This window comes from Myotis yumanensis, unplaced genomic scaffold, assembly GCF_028538775.1.
Source record: "Myotis yumanensis isolate MYYU_CA2020_CCGP unplaced genomic scaffold, mMyoYum1.0.hap1 SCAF_2, whole genome shotgun sequence".
In the NCBI taxonomy this organism is placed as follows: domain Eukaryota; kingdom Metazoa; phylum Chordata; class Mammalia; order Chiroptera; family Vespertilionidae; genus Myotis; species Myotis yumanensis.
The window spans coordinates 158,167,813-158,191,577 of NW_027223753.1; the positions used below are offsets into that span (position 1 = coordinate 158,167,813).

The following is a 23,765-nucleotide window of genomic DNA, read 5'->3' on the forward strand; positions in this document are numbered from 1 at the left end:
TATCCTCATGCTAACATTTATTTATTTTAATTGTTCTGTTCTTTTCCCCCACTTTTCTTGTTCTTCTCTACACAAAGTACTAAATACTTGTTGACCTTCAGAGTTAATGCTAAAGATAGAGCTTGGATGAAAGCTATGTGTTCAAGTTTATACAGAGAGAAATAGTAGCTTTAGGGAAAGTGAGTAAACCATTTAAGAATCTGCCCTGGCTGGTTTGGCTCAGGGGATAGAGTGTCGGCCTGCGGACTGAATGGTCCCGGGTTCGATTTCAGTCAAAGGCATTATGCCTAGGTTGCGGGCTCAATCCCCAGTAGGGGGTATGCAGGAGGCAGCCGATCAATGATTCCCTCTCATCATTGATGTTTCTATCTCTCTCTCCCTCTCCTTTCCTCTCTGAAATCAATAAAAATATAAAAAATAAAATAAGAGTCTGGATAAAGAAGGCACAGAAAAGGACAGAGGTATAGTTGGCCAGGTCAGAGCTAGAGAAACATTTAATGTATGAAGAGAGACAAAAGGCACATGGCTAGCTCAGGGAGATACACTTGGGGGTAGACAGGCATATAGAGCAGGCTCAACACAACAAGGTAAGGATGTTGGCTGGGGATAGAAGAGATATTCTGGGTGAGAGAAGAGAGACTCAGGATATAGAGTAAGTACGTAAACATATAAACACAGATCAGGTCAAGGGAGAAGAGAAAGAAAAGTAAATGATTAAGGGAGACTAAAATTCAAAGAGCCAATTTATACCAGAGTAAGCAGAGTCAGATTATAGTGAATGCAGTGACAGCCTTTTAGAGGACATCGGAATAGGTAGAAGATGGTAAGAGAATGACTAGGGCCAGATAAGGATTAGATTGAGACAAACATAGTAAATAGTTCAAAAAGTACCATGATGAATGCAGAAAGAAAAGAGAAAGAAACCAGTTATTTGCAGTGTAGCATAAGACTTTAAAATGTAGCAAGACAAATAGATGGATTGGGTACAGAGAAACATCTACTAAGCCTAGACTCAGAGGGCAACAGCAAATAGCTGGTACAAAGACTAGGGGAAAGAATAGTTTTTAAGCAGCTCTAGGTATAGCTAGAGATAATATCTGGCAGAAATGGATTAAATGACTGCGTCAGCTTGGATTGCACAACTGGAGAGAGTGCTTTTTTTTTTTTTTATTGATTAAGGTATTATGTATGTTTCCAAATCCCCCCCATTCCCCCCACCCTCACCCCACTCCCGTACATGCCCTCACCCTCCTGCTGTCTCTGTCCATTGGTTATGCTTATATGCATGCATACAAGTCTTTTGGTTGATCTCTCAGTGGCAGTGGGCCTTTAGGTACCCAGAAGGAGAACAGGAAGGATGGGATAGCCCAAGATTCCTCCAGAGTATGGCCAGAAGCACAGTGTTCTGAGGGAGAGAAATAAAGTAGGATCCAAGAGAAGGAAAAATAGTGAATGGTTTGTGAGAGAGAGAAGTGTTAGAAGATATAAAGACAAGTGAAGAAGTATTGCTTAGGCTCAAATTGAGACAGGACTCCACACAAAACAACAGTCCAGGTTCCATGGAAACATTTAGAGAAAAATGGAAGAGAAGTAAAGGAAAAGCATGGGGCCAAAAGAGTCAGTCAGAGGTGGAGAAAGATACATAAAAGACATACTAGTACCTGGGAGAGATTTTTGCCGACTAGTGTCTTTAAGTAGATTATGTCATCATAACATTCTCCCCTTTTCCTAAGTAGACTTATTGCAACATCTTCAACTATAAAACCTCAGTCATTCATATACCCCAGATTAACCTAGAGTGTGAAGAACTTAAATGTAAATATGATGTTCTAATAACTCAGGCAGTTTTCACCCTGAGATATAAACGAGGTTTCTCAGCATTGTTAAAGCTTATATACATGATGGCTAGATAGTATTTTTTCAGTAACCACCCAGGCAGCTGCCCTCCTTTTCCAACACCGAGATTTGAATATTTTTCTTCCTGTCCTCTAATCTTTTCATTCAGCAAAGACCGTGCAGCAACTACTGCTGGAGCTGCTGGCCTGTCAAGTGGGCACCACCGGGAAGCATGGGCTACCAAAGGCCCCTCCTATGAGGACTTATATACTCAGAATGTTGTCATTAACATGGATGACCAAGAAGATCTTCATCGAGCCTCACTGGAGGGGAAATCTGCCAAAGAGAGACCCATTTGGTTGAGAGAGAGCACTGTCCAAGGAGCATTTGGTTCTGAAGAGATGAAGGAAGGTAAGAGAAGTCATTAAAATGAGTATGTCTTGGGTTCAGTTGAAAATGAGTTTGACTTAGTGCGAAATTGCCTGGGCAATTCTTAGTTTTATTGGTAATCCACTATATCTGTGTTCCAAAATAATTGCATTGTAGCAGGAAGTAAGAAATTGAGCAATAAGCATTAAAACCAAATAATATACTTGCATTTTCCTTCAACTTAGTTGAAGAAACAAATAGACAGCTTTTAAGTCTATCTATCTATCTACCTATCTATCATCTATATTTTTAATTGAGGTAAAATTGGAATATAGCATATGCTTCAGGTGTACAACATTATAATTCTATGTCTGCACTACAAAGTGATCATCACCAAAGTCTAGTTACCATTCTTCACCATACAGTTGAACCTCCTTTACCCATTTTGCCCACCCCCTAACCTCCTTCCTCTCTGGTAACCACCAATCTCTGTATCTATGAGTTTTTGTTTTGTTTTATTTTGTTTTTTAAGATTTCTCATATGAATGAAATCATACATTATTTGTCTTTCTCCATCTGACTCATTTTACTTAGCATAATACCCTCATGGTCCATTCATGTTGTTGCAAATGGCAAGATTTCATTCTTTTTTATGACTGAGTAGTATTCCATTATGTATATATACCACATCTTTCTTTTTTTAAAAATATATTTTATTGATTTTTTTTTTTTTACTGAGAGGAAGGGATAGGGATAGAGAGTTAGAAACATCAATGAGAGAGAAACATTGATCAGCTGCCTCCTGCACACTCACTACTGGGTATGTGCCCGCAACCAAGGTACAAGACCTTGACTGGAATCGAACCTGGGCCTCTTGAGTCCGCAAGCTGATGCTCTATCCACTGAGCCAAACCGGTTAGGGCTACACCACATCTCTTTATCCATTCATCCATTGATGAACAGTTAGATTGTCTCCATTTCTTAGCTATTATAAATAATGCTGCAGTGAACATAGGGGTGCATATGTCTTTTTTGAATTAATATTTTTGTATTCTTTGGATAAATACCCAGAGTGGAATAGCTAATATATGGTAGTCCTAGTCCTAATTTTTTGAGGAATCTCCATACTGTTTTCCATAGTGGCTAAACCAATTTACCTACAATATACAGCAAGCATGTCAGAATATGGCGGCCTGCCTGTCGTGAGTTTGACATGCTTGATGTATAGGGTTCTCTTTTCTTCACATTCCTTCTAACACCTGTTGCTTCTAGTCTTTTTGACAATAGCCATTCTAACAGGTGTGAGGTGATGTCTCATTGTGGTTTGGATTTGCATTTCCCTAATCTAATCATTAGTGAACTACAAATTTTTTATTTGCCTGTTGGCCATCTGTATGTCTTTGGGAAAATGTCTGTTCAGTTCCTCTGCCTATTTTTAGAAATCAGGTTGTTTGTCTTTTGTTGTTGAGTTGTAGGAATTTTTTGTATTTTTTGTATATTTTGCATATTAATCTCGTCAGATATATGATTTGCAAATATCTTCTCCCATTTAGTAGGTTGCCTTTTCATTGTGATAATCATTTCCTCCACTGTGCAGAAGCTTTTTACTTTGATGTTTACATTTGTTTTTGCTTTTGTTTCTATTGCATTTGGAGTCCGGACCATGAAAACATTGTTGATGTCATAGAGCTTACCATCTATGTTTTCTTCTAGAAAGTTTATGGTTTCAGGTCTTATGTTCAAATCTTTAACTCATTTTGAGTTAATTTTTGTGTATAGTATAAGATAGTGGTCTAGTTTCATTTTTTTGCATATGGGTACCCAGTTTTCCCAGCACTATTGCTTGAAGAAACTTTTTTCTTCATTGTATGTTCTTAGCTCCTTTTCCATAAATTAATTGTCCATATCTGTGTGGGTTTATTTCTGGGCTCTGGATTCTGTTTAATTGATCTATGTCTGTTTTTATGCCAGTACTATATTGTTTTGATTACTATGGCTTTGTAATATAGTTTGAAATCACAGAGATAACTGATTCCTCCAGCTTTGTTCTTTGTCAAGATTGCTTTGGCTACTTGGGATTTTTTATGATTCCATACAAATTTTAGAGTTATTTGCCCTAGTGAAAAATGCCATTGGAATTTTGATAGAGATGGCATTGAATATGTAGACTGCTTTGAATAGTATGGACATTTCAACAATATTAATTTGTCCATTCCATGAGTAGCAAATGTCTTATCATTTATTTATATCTTCTTCATTTATTTTATCAGTGTCATAATTTTCAGTGTACAGGTTTTTCACCTCCTTGACTAAATTTATTCCTAAATATTTTGTTCTTTTTGATGCAGTTGTAAATGGGATTATTTTCTTAATTTCTCTTTATGCTAGTTTATTATTAGTGTATAAAAGTGCTACCCATTTCTGTACATTGACTTTGTATACTGCATCTCTGCTGAGTTTATTTGTTCTAATGTTTGTTTGTTTGGTGTAATCTAAAGGATTTTCTTTATATAGTGTGGGGCAAAAGTAGGTTTACAGTTGTTCATACGGAAAATAATAATTAATAAATAATAATACAGGATAAACTCTGTGTTTCACATACTCACAACTGTAAATCTACTTTTGCCCCACACTGTATTACCATGCTATCTACAAATAGTGAAAGTTTTACTTCTTCCTTTTTTATTTGGATGCCTTTAATTTATTTTTCTTACCCAATTGCTGTGGATAGGATTTCTAATGATATGTTGAATAAAAGTGGTGAGAGTGGTCATCCTTGTCTTGTTTCTGATCTTAGATGAAAAGCTTTTCAATCTTCACTGTTGAGTATGGTGTTAGTTGTAGGTTTGTTATACTAGTATATGGCCTTTGTTATGTTGAGGTATGTTCCCACTTTGTTGAGAGTTTTTATCATAAATAGATGTTGAATTTTGTCAGTTTCTTTTTCTGTATTTATTGAGATGATGAGATGATTTTTATCCTTTATTTTGTTTATGTAGATTATCACATTGATTGATTTGCACATGTTGAACCATCCTTCCATCCCTGGAATAAATCCCACTTGATCATGGTGTACCATCCTTTAAATGTATTGTTGAATCAGTTTGGTAATATTTGGATGAAGATTTTTGCATCTATGTTTATTAAGAATATTGGCCTATAATTTTTTGTGGTGGTGGTGGTAGTGTCCTTGTCTGATTTCAATATTGGTAATGCTGACCTTATTAAATCAGTTTGGAAGCGTTCCCTCCTCTTCAATTTTTTTTCCTCCAGTTTTTTGAAAGAGTTTAAAAAGAATATGTATCAAATCTTCTGTGATGTTTCATAGAATTCACTAATGAAGCTATCTTTGTCCTGGACTTTTGTTTGTTGGGAAATTTTTGAGTACTGATTCAATCTCCTTACTAGTAATCAATCTATTTATGATTCAGTCTTGAAAGAATGTGTGTTTGTAGACATTTCTTCTGGATTGTTCAATTTGTTGGTATATAATTGTTTATACTAGTCTCTTAAGACCCTTTGTATTTCTGTAGTATTAGTTGTAACTTTTCTTTCTGATTTTGTTTATTTGAGTCTTCTCTGTTTTTTTCTGGGTTCATATAGGTAAAAGTTTGTCATTTTTTAAATCTTTTCAAAGAACCAGCTCTTGGTTTCATTGATCTTTTAAAATTTCTTTTTAGTCTTCATTTAATTATTTCCACTCTGATCTTTATTATTTCCTTACTTCTGCTAACTTTCAGCTTTGTTTGTTCTTATTTTTCTAGTTCCTTAAAGTGTGAAGTTAGATTGTTTGTTTGAGATTTTCTTCTTTCTTAAGGTAGGCCTTCTTGCTATGAAATTCCCTCTTAGAACTGCTTTTGCTACATTCTGTAAATTTTGGTGTGTTGTATTTATGTTTTCATTTCTCTTTAGGTATTTTTATTCTTTGGTTTTTGTGTGATAATCTGTTGATTATTTGGTAGCATATTGTTTAATCTCCACATTTTTGTGCTTCATTTTCTTTTTGTGATTGATTTCTAGTTTTATACCATTGTGGTTAGAGAAGATGCTTGATATGATTTCAATCTTTTTGAATTTATTAAAACTTGTTTTGTGACCTAATGTGATGTTCTGGAGAATATTCCAAGTGCACTTAAGAAGAACGTATATTCTGCTGCTTTTAGATAGAGTGTTCTGTATATATCTATTAAGTCCATCTGATCTAATGTGTTGTTTAAGGTCAGTGTTTCCTCATTGATTTTCTATCTGGATGATTTATCCATTGAGGTAAGTGAGGTGTTAAAATCCCCTATTATTATTGTACTAGAGGCCCGATGCATGAAATTCGTGCAAGAGTAGGCCTTCTTTCCCCCAGCTGCCAGCACCAGCTTCCCTCTGGCACCTGGGACCCAGGCTTCCCTCACAGCCCCAGCTTCATCAGGAAGGTCATCCAGAAGGACGTCTCGTCTAATTAGCATATTACGCTTTTTTATTATTGTACCAGAGGCCCAGTGCATGAAAATTTGTGCGGGGGACGGGGGGAGGTCCCTCAGCCCGGCCTGCTGCCCCCTCTCACAAGCCACAGTCTGGCATCCCTCTGCAGGAGGCGACCAGGCCAATCAGGGGAAGGCACTGCCCCCATCACCCTGCCGCTACTACTGCCTCTGGCCTCCCTTTGTGGGAGGCGATCAGGAGAAGGCACCACCCCCATTACCCCACTGCTGCTGCCACTGCCAGCCGCCGCAGCTGCCGGCCCTCCTCGGTCCTCGCAGCTACCACAGCTTTGTCCAGAAGGACATCCAGAAGTCCAGTCTATCTGGTCTAATTAGCATATTACTCTTTTATTAGTATAGATTGCTGTTAATTTCATCCGTTTAGTCTTTTAATATTTGTTTCATATATTTTGTTGTTCATGTCCCGGGTGCATATACATTTATAAATGATATATCTTTTTGCTGGAATGGCCTCTTTATCATTATGTAGTGCCCTTCTTCTTCTTTTTTTTTTTTTTCAATCCTCACCCGAATATATTTTTCCATTGATTTTTAGAGAGAGTGGAAGGGAGAGGGAAAGACAGAGAGAGAAATGTAAATGTGAGAAAAACATACCAATTGGTGGCCTCCTACATGTGCCCTGACCAGGGCCCTGGCTGGGGAGGAGCCTGCAACTGAGGTACATGCCCTGGACTGGAATTGAACCCAGGAACCTTTGGTCCACAAGCCGATGCTCTAACCACGGAGCCAAACTGGCTAGGGCCTCTTCTTTGTCTTTTATTATAGTCTTTGTTTTAAAGTTTATTTTTCTGAAATGAGTATGCTACCTCAGCTTCTTTTCCTTTCTATTTCCATAGAATATCTTTTTAATAAACATTTTATAAGAGTTTATTTGAATCAAATGGAGGATATGCCTGGAAGCAAATCTCAACAGATAGTAATATACTTCTGCATGGAATATCTTTCACCATCCCTTACTTTGAATCTCTTTATGTACTTACTTCTGAATCGCCATGGTGCATGTCAGGGCTATCACCTGGCCTGGCTAAAGCATGCATCAGCTTCAGGCTGAGGGTAGGTGGGGCTCTCAGCAAGGCATGCCCACCTGTGTTAACAGATTAAAAGGGGAGTTCCAAATGGTGCCCACCATTGTCTCCATTCCCAGGGCAAGTTCCAACAGTTTTCTGTCTCTGTGGCAGATACTTTAAGATAAGTAAGTAGGTTTCCTTCATGTATGGTTTAGGTACTCTTCAAATTGGTGGTTTTGCACTGTGCCCAGGGCAAGTGAGTTTGCACACAAGTCCTTTAAGTTCAGGTCCTCTGTTTTCTACAGTTCTGTACATTTCCTGGATATACTCCCCATTGGTTTTCAATGCCAGGTGTTTTGGGAGTTTGTCTCTTCTGTACAGGATCGGGATCCCTCTCAAGTGTGGATACCTACAGCTGGGGTGTGGTGTTTTCTTCTTCTTCTTCTTTTTTTTTTTTTTTTGTAAGACCTTGTCTCTACCTCTTGCCCATCTTGAGGCTGTTCTTTTATCTTTCATTGTTGAGGCTTTGTTCATCCAATTTTCAGATCTTTTTCAGAAGAAATTATTCTCTGCTAGAGGTCTGGTGTACAGATTCATGCACCAGTGGGGTCCCTTGGCCTGGCCTGCGGGGATTGAGCTGAAAATGGCTCTCTGACATCCCCTAAGGGGTCCCGGATTGTGAGAGGGTGCAGGCCAGGCCGAAGGACCCCACCGGTGCATGGTCAGGGCTGGGGAGGGACCATGGGAAGGTCCTGCTCATCTTGCCCAGTCCAGATTGGGGTGATCAGGGCTGATCAGGCTGTCTCACCCAGTCTCGATCAGGGCCAACTGGGACTGGCTGGCCAGGGAGGGACCACGGGAGGTTGGCCAACCGGGGAGGGACTGCGGGAGGGCTCCAGGGCATGTCGGGCCCATCTCACCCAGTCCTGATCAGCCGGACCCCAGCAGCAAACTGGCCTACTGGTTGGAGCATCTTCCTCCTGGTGGTCAGTGCATGTCATAGCAACTGGTCGAACAGCCAAACGAACAATCAGACACTTAGCATATTAGGCTTTATTATATAGGGTATAGCTGTAGATTTGTTGCGGCCATGGAAAGAGGTATGATCAGGATTTTCTTATACTGGCATCATGAACTGCTCCTTAATCTCCATTTGTAGATTTAAGAAAGAACCATCTCTTTCTCTTAATTTCTTGGAAAAGTGCTCTTGTGTTCAAGGTGGCCAAATTCATCTCTTCTTTTTTGTTGCCCTAATTCTTTTTTAATCCTCACCCAAAGGTATTTTTTTATGAAGGGAGGGAGGGAGGGAGGGAGGGGAAAAAAATCTATGTGATAGAAACATCAATGGGTTGCCTCAGGTATGGACCCTGACTGGGGATTGAACCTGCAATCTACATATATGCCCTGACCAGGAGTGGAACCCGTCACCTCTTGGTGTACAGGACAACACTCCAACCAACTGAGCCACCTGGCCAGGCTGTTGTCCTAATTTATACGCACTATTATTTCTCTGAATTTGGAGCGATAACTATACACTAGTCCAAGCTTTTTTTTTCTTGTCTCATAAACACCAAGGAGTTTGTGCCACATGAAATATATAGAAAGACACCACCTGAGTGAAGGACTAAGGATATTCAACATTCATGAAGACTGATGCAACTTCATACTAGAATATTTTAGAAATCTCTGTGAGCACTAAAGAATTGCATAATAATCATAAGTTTGAGAACTGCAAGATTTTGCTTTGTAAATTTTAGTCTCAAGTTACTGGATTTGAGGACTTTGGGAGATGATGATTTAGGAGTACATAGAAAATAGCAGGTTAAGACTGGACAAAGATTACTCAGAAAGTGGGAAGCAGAGATGAAAGGGAGTGTGTACCTCTGGTTGGATTTCATCAGCATTCAAATCTGCATGCCTCTGTGTATCTTATTAACATGGCATCTGAGTATGGTTCTTTAATAGTAAAGAATTATCAGTAATTGAAAACCACTTGTTTTTTGGCCTTTCTCCTAACCTTTTTTCCCTTTATATTTAGCATTTCTTTACTGTGTATGCTAAGAATTGTAAAAGTAGTGTGGAATTAGGTAGTGATGATAAAAGCAGGTGATACCTCTAGTGTGATTCTCTTTGGTATATTCATTCCAGTCAGAAGAAAAAAAAGTTAGTTTTTGGCAACCATACTTCACTCTCCCTCCTCCTGATCAGCTTGGCTATGATGTTTATTTTGATTCAAGTTGTTGTAGATTATATAGTAATTAGGCTGTCAGCTATTTAATAGGCTTGTTTTCCCCAACTTGGCTTCTTGCCTATTCTTGAAGCAACCAAATCTTATTTTCTTTGAACTTAGAAACACAACTGAATAAAACTATTGTTAACCAATATTATATACAATTAGACTCATAAGCTTAACATTCAATGTTTATAATTCCTAGAATAATCGAATTTGAATCATAAGGACCTTAAGTCATTTAGTGTAGTAGATTTGTCATGTCTAAATTTGTTTTTGTTAAGTTTTATGACAGTAAAATAGACTCTATCCAGTGCATGTATGAATTGAGTCTTATTTGTCTTACCCTTAATTTGCCTCAGACTTCATTTTAACATCTTTCAGAATTTCATAGACTTCAGTCATGTCCTTATTACTCTACAGAAAGTTCAAACTCCTTCCCTTGTTGTTTTTTGTTGTTGTTGTTAATCCTCTCCTAAGGATATTTTTTTCCATTAATTTTTAGAGGAGTGGAAGAGAGAGGGGAGGGGGGGAGAAAGAGGAGAGAGAGAAACATCTATTGATTGCCTCCTGCATGTTTCCCAACGAGGGCTGCAAACAAACTGTAACCCAGGTACATGCCCTTGACTAGGAATTGAACCTGCGACTCTTCACTGTGGGCGCAACACTCTAACCACTTAGCCACACTGGGTAGGGTGCTAAAAGTTTTCATTTCTTTTGATTCTACTTTCCTTACAAATAGTTCTGGTCCCCCAGCCCCTCCACCTACAGTTTTTATTTTATTTTAATTGCCTCGTTTTAGACAATCTCCAGTCAATGTACTCGGCTTGAGACCTACTGACCAGAAGAATACCATACATGTTGTTCATGCATGGGTTCATCATTAATGATTTTGAGTTTTATTTCCAATGTCCTTCAGGTTGTTATCTGATACTTTGTTTGTTGCTTTGGCTCTGGAAGCATATTAAGAATAGCAACCTTAGCCAAACTGACATGGCTCAGCAGTTGAGCGTCAACCTAAGTACCAGAAGGTCCCGTTTCGATTCCAGTCAGGGCACATGCCCGGGTTGTGGGCTCAATCCCCGGTGTGTGGTGTGTAGGAGGTAGCTGATCAACGATTCTCTCTCATCATTGATGTTTCTATCTCTCTCCCTTTCTTTCTGAAATTAATTTAATATATATATATATATATATTTTTTTTTTTTTTTAAAAAAACCTTTTCTGCCCTGTATCTGATAGCTTGGACCACATCTTTCGGCATATTTTAGATTACTTACATTTGCCAGTATAGAACTGGATCTGCCACTTTTCTGCCCATTTATACAACTTTCAGCTCTTCCTATATATTTTTTGCTATCAGCTTGGCCCTTAAGTAGCCAGAATTGCTTTAGAAATTTAGTAATGTTTCTAAATATTGCTCAAATATTAACATCATTAGTGAAGTTGACAATTTCTGATTATAAATTTTTTTTAAATTTATAACTCTCTTAAATAAGACTGTTCCTAGAACTAGTGTTTAAACTTTACAGTCCAGAGATTTGCTCATTTATCCTAATATTCTGTTTTCTTGTCTTCATCTATAATGCAGAACAATTCCTTTTGTCCCATACCTCTCAAGACCCTTGTCAGAAATCTTTTAAATATAATTTCATTTAGTTTACAAAACTAAATAGATTTTTCCCCTCATTTTATATTTATTTTAAGCATTAATCAAAACACTATTTTGGAAATATGAAACTATTTGGAAAATTTTTATTTATTTATTTTTTTTTAATTTTTATTTTTTTAAATATTTTAATAATTTTTATTTCTTAACGTATTACAAAGAGTATTACATATGTCTCCTTTTTTCCCCCCCCTTGACATTCCCCCGGCCCTTACCCCCCGCTCCCCCCGCCCCGTGTCTTGTGTCCATTGGTTAATCTTATATGCATGCATATAAGTCCTTCAGTTGGTCTCTTAATCCCCACCCCCAACCCTCCCCAGGCTTCCCACTGTAGTTTAACATTCTGTTCAATGTTGCTCTGCTTCTGTATCTACCCCTGTTCATCAGTCCATACTGGTCCCCTTTATTTGTCCCAACCTCACTGGAGTAGTCTCAACCTCACCAGGGCCGTCTGAGCCTTACCAGGGCCGTTTCAACCTCACCGGGGTCGTCCCTACCTCACGGGGGCCGTTTCGACCTGACTGGGGTCGTCCCTACCTCACGGGGGCTGTTTCAACCTCACTGGGGTCGTCCCTACCACACCGGGGCCGTTTCGACCTGACCAGGGTCGTCCCTACCTCACGGGGGCCGTTTCAACCTCACCGGGGTCGTTCCTACCTCACGGGGGCCGTTTCAACCTCACCGGGGTTGTCCCTACCACACCGGGGCCGATTCAACCTGACCGGGGTTGTCCCTACCACACCGGGGCCATTTCGACCTGACTGGGGTCGTCCCTACCTCACGGGGGCTGTTTCAACCTCACCGGGGTCGTCCCTACCTCACGGGGGCCGTTTCAACCTCACCGGGGTCGTCCCTACCTCACGGGGGCCGTTTTAACCTCACCGGGGTCGTCCCTACCACACCGGGGCCGTTTCAACCTCACCGGGGTTGTCCCTACCACACCGGGGCCGATTCAACCTGACCGGGGTTGTCCCTACCACACCGGGGCCGTTTCGACCTGACTGGGGTCGTCCCTACCTCACGGGGGCTGTTTCAACCTCACCGGGGTCATCCCTACCTCACGGGGGCCGTTTTAACCTCACCGGGGTCGTCCCTACCACACCGGGGCCGTTTCGACCTGACCGGGGTTGTCCCTACCACACCGGGGCCGTTTCGACCTGACCAGGGTTGTCCCTACCTCACGGGGGCCGTTTCAACCTCACTGGGGTCGTCCCTACCACACCGGGGCCGTTTCGACCTGACCGGGGTTGTCCCTACCACACCGGGGCCGTTTCAACCTCACCGGGGCCGTCCCGACCTCACCGGGGCCATCCCAGCCTTACCGGGGAAACAGGAAGTTTGGCCCTCTGTCCCCTGCCGGTGGCTCCCCACCAGACAAAATCTCCAGGAGTTCCTGGTGGTTGAACATCCAGCACTCCTGCCCTCCACCAAGTGCACAGACTGCCTGTCTGCTGTCCCCCAGCGCCCCACAAGAGACTGGGACCAGTGGGCATGTTTGTGCGCTTGCTGGTACAGCGGTTCCACAGTGCCGGCCCAGTCAGGCCCAGCCCTGGCCGGCCCCGGACCCGACTCTGCCCCCCAATTGTGTCCCTCCCAGATGCAAGGAGCTGAAATCTGCAGCCTGCTGGGATGGGCTCTGTACTTGGTGCCTCTGCACATCCTACTCAGTCTCAATGCGCTTCTTTCTATGCGAGGAGTTGAAATCTGCAGTTTGTTGGGTTGGGCTCTGTACTTGGTGTCACATCCTACTCAGTCTCAATGTTCTTTCTCTCCTTCCAGTTGTAGAGCTTCCACCTGGCCAACTTTCCCATGGTTCTGTATGATAGGTGTTTGTCTGATATTTGGTAGTTTCGATGTTGTTGTGTGAGGTAGCACGCACAGGTCTCTTCCTTATGCCGCCATCCTGGTTCTCCTGGGTCTGCTTCTTGAGTGTGTCTCCCATGGCTGCGAGCAGTTGAAGTCTGCAATTTGTTGGGATAGGCTGCAAAAGCGCAGGTGGGTCTTTTTGTGCACCTGGCACAGCTTGGATGGGGATGTAAATTGATTAGGGCTGAGTCTCAGGGAGTCGCCATGGCGGAGCAAATAGCACTGGCTGAGTCTCCGCGGCCCCTTGAATCTCTGCCAGGGCTTTGTGTCCCCCAATGCCGGCGAGCAGCTGTGCAACAGAGTCTCCCTCGCTTTCTGATGGCTGCAAGGCCGTGCTGCCTCTCCCCGTAGGGTCAGGTGCCTCACGATCCCGCCTGAACCAGCTCAGTGGATTTGAAAGTTTGCAGAAGCAAAGGCGTTTCTACTTGTGAGTCTGGCACAGCCCAGATGGGAATGTAGATTGCGTAGGGCGGGGTCACAGGGAGTCGCCGGGGCAGAGACTCAGCGGTCCCTTGCCTACCCAGGACACCAGGACTTTGTGTCCCCCAGTGCCGGCGAGCAGCCGAGCGCCAGAGCCTCCCTCGCTTTCTGACCGCTGGAAGGCCGTGCCGTCTCTCACCTTGGGGCCAGGGGCCTCAGAGACCCGCCCGAACCAGCTCAGTGGATTTGAGAGTTTGTAAAAGCACAGTCATTCCCTCTTGTGCCTCTGGCACAGCCCTGAGGGTAGGGCGGGGTCACAGGGAGTCGCCAGCATGGAGGAAATAGCGATGGCAGCGTCTCCGCGCCCCTCGCCTCCCTGGGACACCAGGACTTCTTGTCCCTCGGTGCCGGCGAGCAGCCGCATGTCAGAGCTTCCCTCGCTCTCCGACCACTGCAAGGCCGTGGCCGCCTCTCCCTGTGGGATCTGGGGCCTCAGAGACCCGCCCAGAGCAAGCCCAGAGGATTCGAGGGTTCGTAAAAAACCGAGAATCCATTTGCAGCCCGCGTGGCGTGTGACTGCGTACCTCTGGTTTTGGTGCCTCCTTAGCTCCCACTCAGTCTCACTGCGCTTCTTTCTTTTCTTCCAGTTGTAGATCTCCCACTGGGCCAACTTCCCCATGGTTCTGAGTGGCGGTTGTTTACTTCATAGTTGATAGTTTCAATGATGCTGTGAGAGAGCAGCACACACAGGTCCGCTCTCTACGCCGCCATCTTGGTTCTCCCAACTATTTGGAAAATTTTTAAAGAGGTAATGATTGCCTTAGAGCAGTGGTTCTCAACCTGTGGGTCGCGACCCCTTTGGCAGTCGAATGACCCTTTCACAGGGGTCGCGTAAGACCATCCTGCATATCAGATATTTACATTACGATTCATAACAGTAGCAACATTACAGTTATGAAGTAGCAATGAAAATAATTTTATGGTTGGTTCACAACATGCAGAACTGTATTTAAAGGGCCAAAAGGTTGAGAACCACTGCCTTAGAGACTCATGTGCATTTCTTGTCTTTTTTTTTCTTTTGAATTACTGCATTGACAATAAGGGCTCTAGGAGTAGGTCCATCCTTTGGATTTCAGTTCTCATTTTTTGTATCCAGGTTGTCAAAAGCTTATTTTGTCCTAAATTTTTAACTTCTCAATTCTTGTTTCCCATTCTCTTTTCTGCCCAATATATCATCTCAGGAGTTCTATACTTTTTTAAAATGTCAAGAGCTAATCCATTCCAATATGTTAATGAGAAAATGCTTTCATTTCACCGTAGCCAGAATTGACCATTTCTGAGCCTTTTTTTGATGCTGCTGTTGATTATAAATACCACTATTCTAAGGGCCACGCCTATTCTAAGCACTTCACATATATTCACCTAACTCTGACAGTAATCCAGTGAGGTAGATACTATTATTCTTTTCCTGTTTGTTTTTGAGAAAATTGAAGCAGAACCCTGGCTGGATAGTTTGGTTAGAGCATCATCCCATGCACCAAAGGGTCACAGGTTCGATTCCCAGTCAAGGCACATCCTCAGGTTCCAGATTTAATCCCTGGTTGATCCATGTTTCTCTCGCACATATCTCTCTCTCTCTCTCTCTCTGTCTCTCTTTCTCTCTTTCTCTTTCTCTCTCATCAATGAAAAATATATCCTCAGGTAAGGATTAAAAAAAGAAAATTGAAGCAAAGAGAAATGAGGTAACTTGCCCCAAATCACACAGTTAAAAAATGTTAAGAGTCAGGATTTGAAGAAAAAAGTCAGTTTCAAATAACACTTTTAATCCTGTTATATATTTTAAATGCCAATAGGTTTGGTATTATTTTCCAAATACTGAATACAAATGTTTGTCTTAAATTTTTCATCTTCAATATATCAGACAAAATGTGTACACAAAATGATAAATAGGAAGTGTGTAGTAAGAGAATTTTTATTCATGATACTAGATTCCTTTTTATAAAGAGTTCAAAGTGTGCTTAGTTTGCTTCAGGAAGCTAAAACTGCCATATATTCATTGAGTCATCAAATATTTATTCAGTACCTAACAAGTGATAGGCACTATTCTAGGTACATGGGATATATCACTGAATAAAAAAGATGAATATCTGTTGTGGGGGACCTACATGCTGGGAAAGAGGGTGCTAAAGACAATAGTCAGGAGTTACTTATGATGTTAGAAAATCATTGCTCTGGGAAAAGTTAGAGCATTGGGAATATAGAGGTGAATTCAGTGAAGATGATGTTTGAGTAAAGACTTGAAAGATGTAAGGGAATTAGATGTAAGTGTCCCAGGTAGAGGCCAGAGGCATTACAAAGGCTCTAAGGTAGAACTGTGTGTGGTGTGTACAGGAATACCATGGAAGCCATTCTGGCTGGAGCAGAATGAGCAAGGGGAAGGAAAAGACGTAGTAGGTGGGCAAGAGGGGTTCAAGATAATGGAGGGCCTTATACACCATTGTAAAGTATCTGGCTTTTCCTCTGAGCAAAGTGAGGAGCCATGTCTTGATTTCCTGTTATGACAGCTACTATACCTGGTCTTTCATAGACATTATTTCATACTAGAGGCCCAGTGCACAGATTTGTGCACCGGTGGGGTCTGTCAGCCTGGCCTGCGCCCTCTCACAATCTGGACCCCTCGGGGGGTGTCGGATAGCCGGTTTCGGCCCAATCCCCACAGGCCCGATCTAGACAGGAGGGAGCCCAATCCTGTGCGTTGAGCATCTGTCCCCTGGTGGTCAGTGCACCTCATAGCAACCAGTTGACCAGTCTTTCAGTCATTCGGTTGCTTGGGCTTTTATATATATACTAGATGCCCGGTGCACAAAAATTTGTGCACTCGGGGGGGGGGGTCCCCCCAGCCCGGCCTGTGCCCTCTCGCAGTCTGGGACCCCTCAGGAGATAACGACCTGCTGGCTTAGGCCTGCTCCCAGGTGGCAGAGGGCAGGCCCAATCCCTAGGTGCAGCCCCTGGTCAGGCTCAGCGCAGGGCCGATTGGGGAGTCGGGGTGCCACCCCGTCATGCACAGAGCAGGGTGGATCGGGAGGTTGCGATGCCACCCTCAGTCACTCTCAGGGTAGGGCCGATTGGGGGGTTGCGGCGCCACCCACTGTCACGCACAGAGCAGGGCTGATCAGGGGATTGGGGCGCTGCTCCCTATCACTCACAGAGTAGGGCCAATAAGGGAGTTGGGGCATTGCCCCCTGTCACACACAGAGCAGGGCGGATCAGGGGGTTGGGGCGCTGCACCCTGTCACACTCAGGGCAGGGCCAATGGGGAGGTTATGGCTCTATCCTGTCACACACAGAGCAAGGCCCGTGGAGGGGGGTTGGGGCGCCTCACCCTGTCACACTCAGGGCAGGGCCGATGGAGAGGTTATGGCTCTACCCTGTCACACACAGAGCAAGGCCCGTGGAGGGGGATTGGGGCGCCACCCTCTATCACCCACAGAGCAGGGCCGATCAGGGGGTTGGGGCGCTGCCACTGTCACACTCGGGGCAGGGCCGATGGAGAGGTTATGGCTCTACCCTGTCACACACAGTGCAGGGCCCGTGGGGGGGCGGGGTTGGGGCGCCGCATCCTGTCACACACAGAGCCGCAGGGCAATCAGGGGATTGGGGAGCTCCCCCCTATCAGGCACAGAGCAGGGCTGATCAGGGGGTTGGGGCGCCTTTCCCTGTCACAAACAGAGCAGGGCAGATAGGGAGGTTGTGGCCCTGCCCCCTGTCACACAGAGCCGCAGGGCGATCAGGGGGTTTGGGCGCTGCCCCCTGTCACGCTGATCCCGGTGCCGGGAGCCTCGCTGCTCCGCTGATCCCGGAGCCTGGAAGCATATTACCCTTTTACTATATAGAATAGAGGCCTGGTGCATGGGTGGGAGCCGGCTGGTTTGCCCTGAAGGGTGTCCTGGATCAGGGTGGGGGTCCCCACTGGGGTGCCTGGCCAGTCTGGGTGAGGGGCTGAGGGCTGTTTTCCGGAAGCGAGTGACTGAAGCTTCCAACCGCTCCTTGTTTTGTTTTTGTTTTTAATTTTTATTCTGGGCCAGCTTTAGCTCTGAGGCCTCGCTGCTGAAAACATTGATACAAAGTTTTGGTCCGCCTGGCTTTCAGTCCAGCTGGTTTCTGGAGTTTTGTTTATCTTCTTATTTGCAACATAGTACATAGTTTCTTAGAGTGGTAGCTCAGAGGCCAGCAGCACAGGCGGGGAACGTTGGAGTCCTCCTTCACTGCAGCAAGCAAGCCTCATGTTTGCTTCCAGCTGCCTGGCTGCCGGCCGCCATCTTGGCTGACAGTTAATTTGCATATACTCACTGATTAGCCAATGAAAAGGGTAGCGGTCATACGCTAATTACCATGTTTCTCTTTTATTAGTGTAGATAGATGCTCTTATCCAGAGTCCTAGAAGGTAGATGCTTTTATCACCCCATTTTATAGAAGCAGGTACTGAAGTTTAGAGACTGAATATCCTGACCAAGGCAGCACAGTTTACATGTGAACCAGGATTCAGTTCCAGGCTATATTACTTTTAAAACCCATGTACTTAACCATCAGGCTACTTAAGTTCCAGTTTGTGAGAAACATTTTGAATATATTATGGACAGCAGCTCAAAAAGTAGAATCAGTGAAGTTTTATCGGTGTTATTTTATAATATTATTGTATATTTAAATACCATGTTTTAAAATATATATTTTATTATAAAGGAATATCTTTTATATTTAAGGATATTGACTTTCTGGGTTTTTCCCTCCAGGTGGCTTAGATATAGATGCATTTCAAGATCGTGAGGAAGGCCGTGCAGGGCTGGATGATAACGAGGAGGTTATGCGAGCACTGCTCATTCATGAGAAGAAGACCCCCTCTGCTACCACTGGCTCAGTGGGGGCGGCTGCTCCTGTGACCGCTGCCAATGGCAGTGACTCGGAGAGTGAGACCAGTGAGTCAGACGATGACTCCCCACCTCGTCCAGCTGCTGTGGCTGCACATCATCGAGAGGATGACGAGGAGGACGACGAGTTTGAGGAAGTAGCAGATGACCCCATTGTTATGGTGGCTGGTCGTCCATTCTCGTACAGTGAAGTGAGCCAGCGGCCAGAGCTGGTGGCACAGATGACACCAGAGGAGAAGGAAGCGTACATAGCAATGGGACAACGCATGTTTGAGGACCTCTTTGAATGATCTGTCCCTACATTTTCCTCCTTTCTCTAAAGCTCATTTCAAAAAGAAAGTACCTACCTTTGAAGAAAAGTATTTAAGTGGCTTTCTGCCCTTCTTGATGTAAAGCGACTGTTAATCTTGCGCAAAAAAAAACCACAAAAAACACTGGGAGAGAAAGATTGATTTTTATGACAGAAACTTTCCCAAAAGGTAGGTTGGCTACAAGCGTTCCTTTTCCCATTACTACTACAGTATTGCCATTTTACTGTATTTTCTTATCTAATCCTTTTCCTTTCCTTTTTAAGACACATTCTTCTCCCTTGTGAAATAAATAAGGAAAGTCTTAAGGTAAATTCTTTCTGTCTGCCTGCAGAAGCCCACTATGACAGGTTACAGTAATTCACTGATCACATTTTTTAAAAATCCATTCTGAGCCAGCATTCCAAACAATTCCTGGTATTGCTGCAAACCAAAGCAGCTTGCCAACAGCAAATCATTTGATGAGGGACAAAACAATCTTAAAATTCAATTGAGGATGATGTCAATAAGTAAGGGGAAGTTGGGAATGTGTGTGGAAGAGGGATGGATATGCCTAAATCTTATGATTAATATCTAAACCAAAATTTGTGTATTTAGAACTGACCTGACTGGAAGAGTCTATTGTTTTGCTTATTGCCTTTTGGTTTGTATGTTGGATGATAGAAAGCAGAAAGTATTTTGGTAAACCCTTATGAAGAAATTAGGAAAAAAAAAAACATGAATGAAGGACCAGGAGTTCCATGTAAAGGGTTCAAAAGTGAAGAGCATTGAGAATAGTACCTTTTAGAATTGCCTGAGTTTGTGCTGATTTGGAAATCCTTTATAGAAAGGTGAGACTGGTCCCTTCCTTTTTCTCTTCTTCTACAGTGCTGTAAATTGTTTAATGATGGCCTTTCAGCAAAAAAATTAGCATGTAACAATTGATACTCCCCTCTTTTTCTCTCTCAACACCATTGAACGTCTTCTTGGTTTCTCTTTTGATTGTTGTCAGACATGGTATTATAGAGTACACCCAGTATATTGTTGAGCATTGTAACCTCAAGGAACATAGTTTATCATTTCAGTTCTGCTGTGTAGCATGGTATTATTCCCTAAGGCAGAACTTTAAAAGTAAGGAACTTTCATACAAGGATCTATAACAATTGTATATTTTGTAATATTTCCCCTTGCATTGTAAGTTTTAAGTATTTATCATTTTTTATAGTACATGTGTGTAGTTAAGGTAGATTTTAGAGTTATCTGAGCCTTATAGGAAGTGGTGTTTCATTTACATGGTGTATGAATGACTGAATATTAACAAACTATTTTATACTGACTAAAATTTGTTCATTTCCAGCTCTGTAACATCTTGGAACATAATTAAAATGAATATTCTTTGCATTAAAAAAAGTTTCAGACTTTGTTTTCTTATTAGTTATATTTTAAATAATAAACGCAGTTGTGTGTGGTCCAAACTTTTTCTGGCAATAGTTGACTTAAGAGTGACTTTTAGCCCTGACTGGTGTGGTGTGGCTCAGTTGATTGGAGCATCATCCCATACCCAGGAAGGTGGTAGGTTTGACGTTTCTCTCTCTCTCTTTCTTTTTCTCTATCTCTGTCTCTCCCTTTTTCCCTCCCTCCCTTCCTCTTTTCCTTCTGCCCTCCCTTCCTCTCCCTTTCTCTCTCTAAATCAATGAGAAAAAAAAAGAAAGAATGACTTTCATAATAAAGTTTCTATGAATGTTTCCCTTTGGAGGAAAAAAACACACTACTATTTTGTATGTACTTTGTACACATGGACTATTCAACTTTTAAATATCTTTTTTAACTTTTATAGTTGTAGAATGAAGTTCACGTAAATAAAATAGTAATCAGATACAAAGTTTTAAAAACAGTTGTAGGTTAACTGTCATCTTTTTATTTCTCAAATAATAAATGTATTCACTAATTTTTCTTGAATCTGACTTGCATGTTCTTCCTAAAGCTACTATTCTTTTCCTTTCCCATTATCTACCAACTTCTTAAGTAATCATACAGACTAGTTACATACTTCTTTCATCTCCCTCTTGCTCTAGGTTTTGCCCTATTCCTACATAGAAACAGCTTTCCCCAGTCCTAATTGTCCAACCTAACAGCCCTTTATTCCTCAGCTTTTTTGGCTGCTTTTCATTATTTGATGCCATCAACTCATTCTTTCTCTTTGAAACGCTTTCATTTGATACCCTAGTCATTACACTGACTCATCACCTCATTGGCTATTCCTTCTCAATCTTTAAACTTCATTGTTTTTTTTCTCTGCTGTATGTTTTGGCATATCTCGAGACCTAGTTCTTTTTTCCCTTCTCTTCTCTCTCTCTCTCTCTCTCTCTCTCTCTCTCTCTTACTCTCCCCCCCCCCCTTCCTCCCTCTCTCCCGCTTGCTTGCTCTCTCTCTCTCTCTGAAATTTATGTAATGGGAAAATGTCAAAAGTGAAGACAAGCCCTGGCTAGGTAGCTCAGTTGTTTGGAACATCATCCCGTGCACAAAAGGTTGCAGGTTCAATCCCTAGTTGGGGTGCATACAGGAGGCAAGGTGAAGAATAAGTATATTCATTACAGCAGTGTATGAAACAGAATAGGTACATAGGTATATCAAATAGGCATTAATCAGGAATTAAATTATTTTTCCATGAACCATTTAGCCATTAAAAAGAATGTATTGATAGGAAAAGATATCCATAATGTGTAATTATAGAAGGATTCTGTTTTTCTGTGTGTGTGTGTGTGTGTGTGTGTGTGTGTAAAGAAAAAAGTAGCTAATATATGTGTTGAGACACTAACTTCTTTTTTTTTTAACTTTTTTTTTTATTGCTTAAAGTATTACAAAGGGTATTACATATGTGTCTTTTTTTTCCCCGCCCTTGACAATCCCCTGGCCTCCCCTACCCCCCAGTGTCTTATGTCCATTGGTTATGCTTATATGCATGCATACAAGTCCTTCGGTTGATCTCTTACCCCCCTCCCTCCTGCCCCCCAACCCTCCCTGGCCTTCCCACTGCAGTTTGACAATCAGTTTGAGGCAGCTCTGCCTCTGTATCTATTGTTCATAAGTTTATAATGGTCTTTATTATCCATGAATGAGTGAGATCATGTATTTTTCCTTCATTGACTGGCTTATTTCACTTAGCATAATGCTCTCCAGTTCCATCCATGCCGTTGCAAATGGTAAGAGTTCTTTCTTTTTTACAGCAGCATAGTATTCCATCATGTAGATGTACCACAGTTTTCTAATCCATTCATCTACTTAATGGGCACTTAGGCTGTTTCCAGATCTTAGCTATGGTGAATTGTGCTGCTATGAACATATGGGTGCATATATCCTTTCTGATTGGTGTTTCTGGTTTCTTGGGATATATTACTAGAAGTGGGATCACAGGGTCAAATGGGAGTTCCATTTTTAGTTTTTTGAGGAAACTCCATACTGTCTTCCATAGTGGCTGCACCAGTCTGCATTCCCACCAGCAGTTCACGAGTGTTCCTTTTTCTCCACATCCTCTCCAGCACTTGTCGTTTGTTGATTTGTTGATGATAGCCAGTCTGACAGGTGGAGACACTAACTTCTTTACATACGTTGACTCATTTAATCTTTATAACCTGTGAGGTAGATATACGTATACAAAGATGTAAATAATTAGAGTTGAGAATTACAGTGGTCTTAAGTTATAATGGAAAAGATATTTTCATTTTGAAAAAAGAATCAAATAGACATTTTAAAAAGTTCACGTAGAAGGTACTTGGTAGAATTAAAGAAATAGAGTGACAGTGCTCATTTCAGCAGCACATATACTAAAATTGGAACAATACAGAGAAGATTAGCATGGCCCCTGTGCAAGGATGACACGCAAATTCGTGAAGTGTTTCATATTAAAAAAAAAAAAAAGAAGAGTGACAAAAGTAAGCTTTTTATATTATTGCTAGGATTTTTAGGTGTTCCTTTTATAAATCCTGGATTTATCATTTCCTTAAATAAACATCTCTGAATTTATACTCAAAATTAATAGGGAAATATAGTTTAATATATAAAAATTTTGTACACTACCCCACATTTCAATAACATATCTAGTGACTCAAGGGAGTTTGATATTACTTTATCCAACAGGTTTATGGGTGTTGAGTGGCACAATAATCTGGTGAGAAAAGCCAATCAGTGACAGGATGTCCAAAAATGGGAGCCCTCCCAATTAGCAGCTCTCAGAAGGGCAGACTCACGCACAAGGTTGGTCGATACATGTGGTCACAGTGTTGCTGACCTCGGGATATCTGGAGTTGTTACCACCCACAGCCTATGAGAATGGCCGGCAACTCCTCTCTGAGCGAGATTGGCTGTATTAGTATAACTCAAGTGTCAGCTACCCACGTGTCCCACTGTCCTTTAAGATTTAAATAGAACAGTCTTATCCTAACACCATGGGATACTTCTTCGGTATCATTTCTTTTGGGGAGTGTGGGGAAGGGCTTGGTGGTTTATATCCTCCTGCTCTGCCTCCCTGCTTCCCTGGCTTCTCCACCTCTCCTCTGCACCACCTGTACTGACTCCCCAAGTGTCCTCAATGCAAGTCTGTGTAACAGATCCTCACTGAAGTTCTTATAGTAATAGGCAGGGGACAGGCAATGAAAGGGTTTTTTGT

General features: G+C 42.2%; 1 protein-coding gene, 1 long non-coding RNA gene and 1 other non-coding gene across 5 annotated transcripts in view; 2 read left to right on the forward strand and 1 right to left on the reverse strand.

Annotated features, from left to right (window-relative positions):
• GTF2E1 (general transcription factor IIE subunit 1) overlaps window positions 1-20,491 on the forward strand; it is a 51,515-nt gene extending 31,024 nt beyond the window's left edge. For both annotated transcript variants that reach the window (XM_070406276.1, XM_070406278.1), the window contains exons 4-5: window positions 2,006-2,247; window positions 18,678-20,491. In XM_070406276.1, coding sequence (XP_070262377.1) covers window positions 2,006-2,247; window positions 18,678-19,102 — 667 coding nt within the window. In that variant the 3' untranslated portion in view covers window positions 19,103-20,491. The remainder of the gene's footprint in view (window positions 1-2,005; window positions 2,248-18,677) is intronic.
• Window positions 20,492-22,133: 1,642 nt separating this feature from the next.
• The window catches only part of LOC139002174 (uncharacterized), a 123,879-nt gene continuing 122,247 nt past the window's right edge, over window positions 22,134-23,765 (reverse strand). For both annotated transcript variants that reach the window (XR_011470129.1, XR_011470128.1), the window contains one exon: window positions 22,134-22,731. This is a non-coding gene — a long non-coding RNA (uncharacterized lncRNA). The remainder of the gene's footprint in view (window positions 22,732-23,765) is intronic.
• On the forward strand, window positions 22,900-23,006 carry LOC139004501 (U6 spliceosomal RNA). Its single transcript, XR_011470383.1, has one exon. It is a non-coding gene; the product is annotated as a U6 spliceosomal RNA (small nuclear RNA).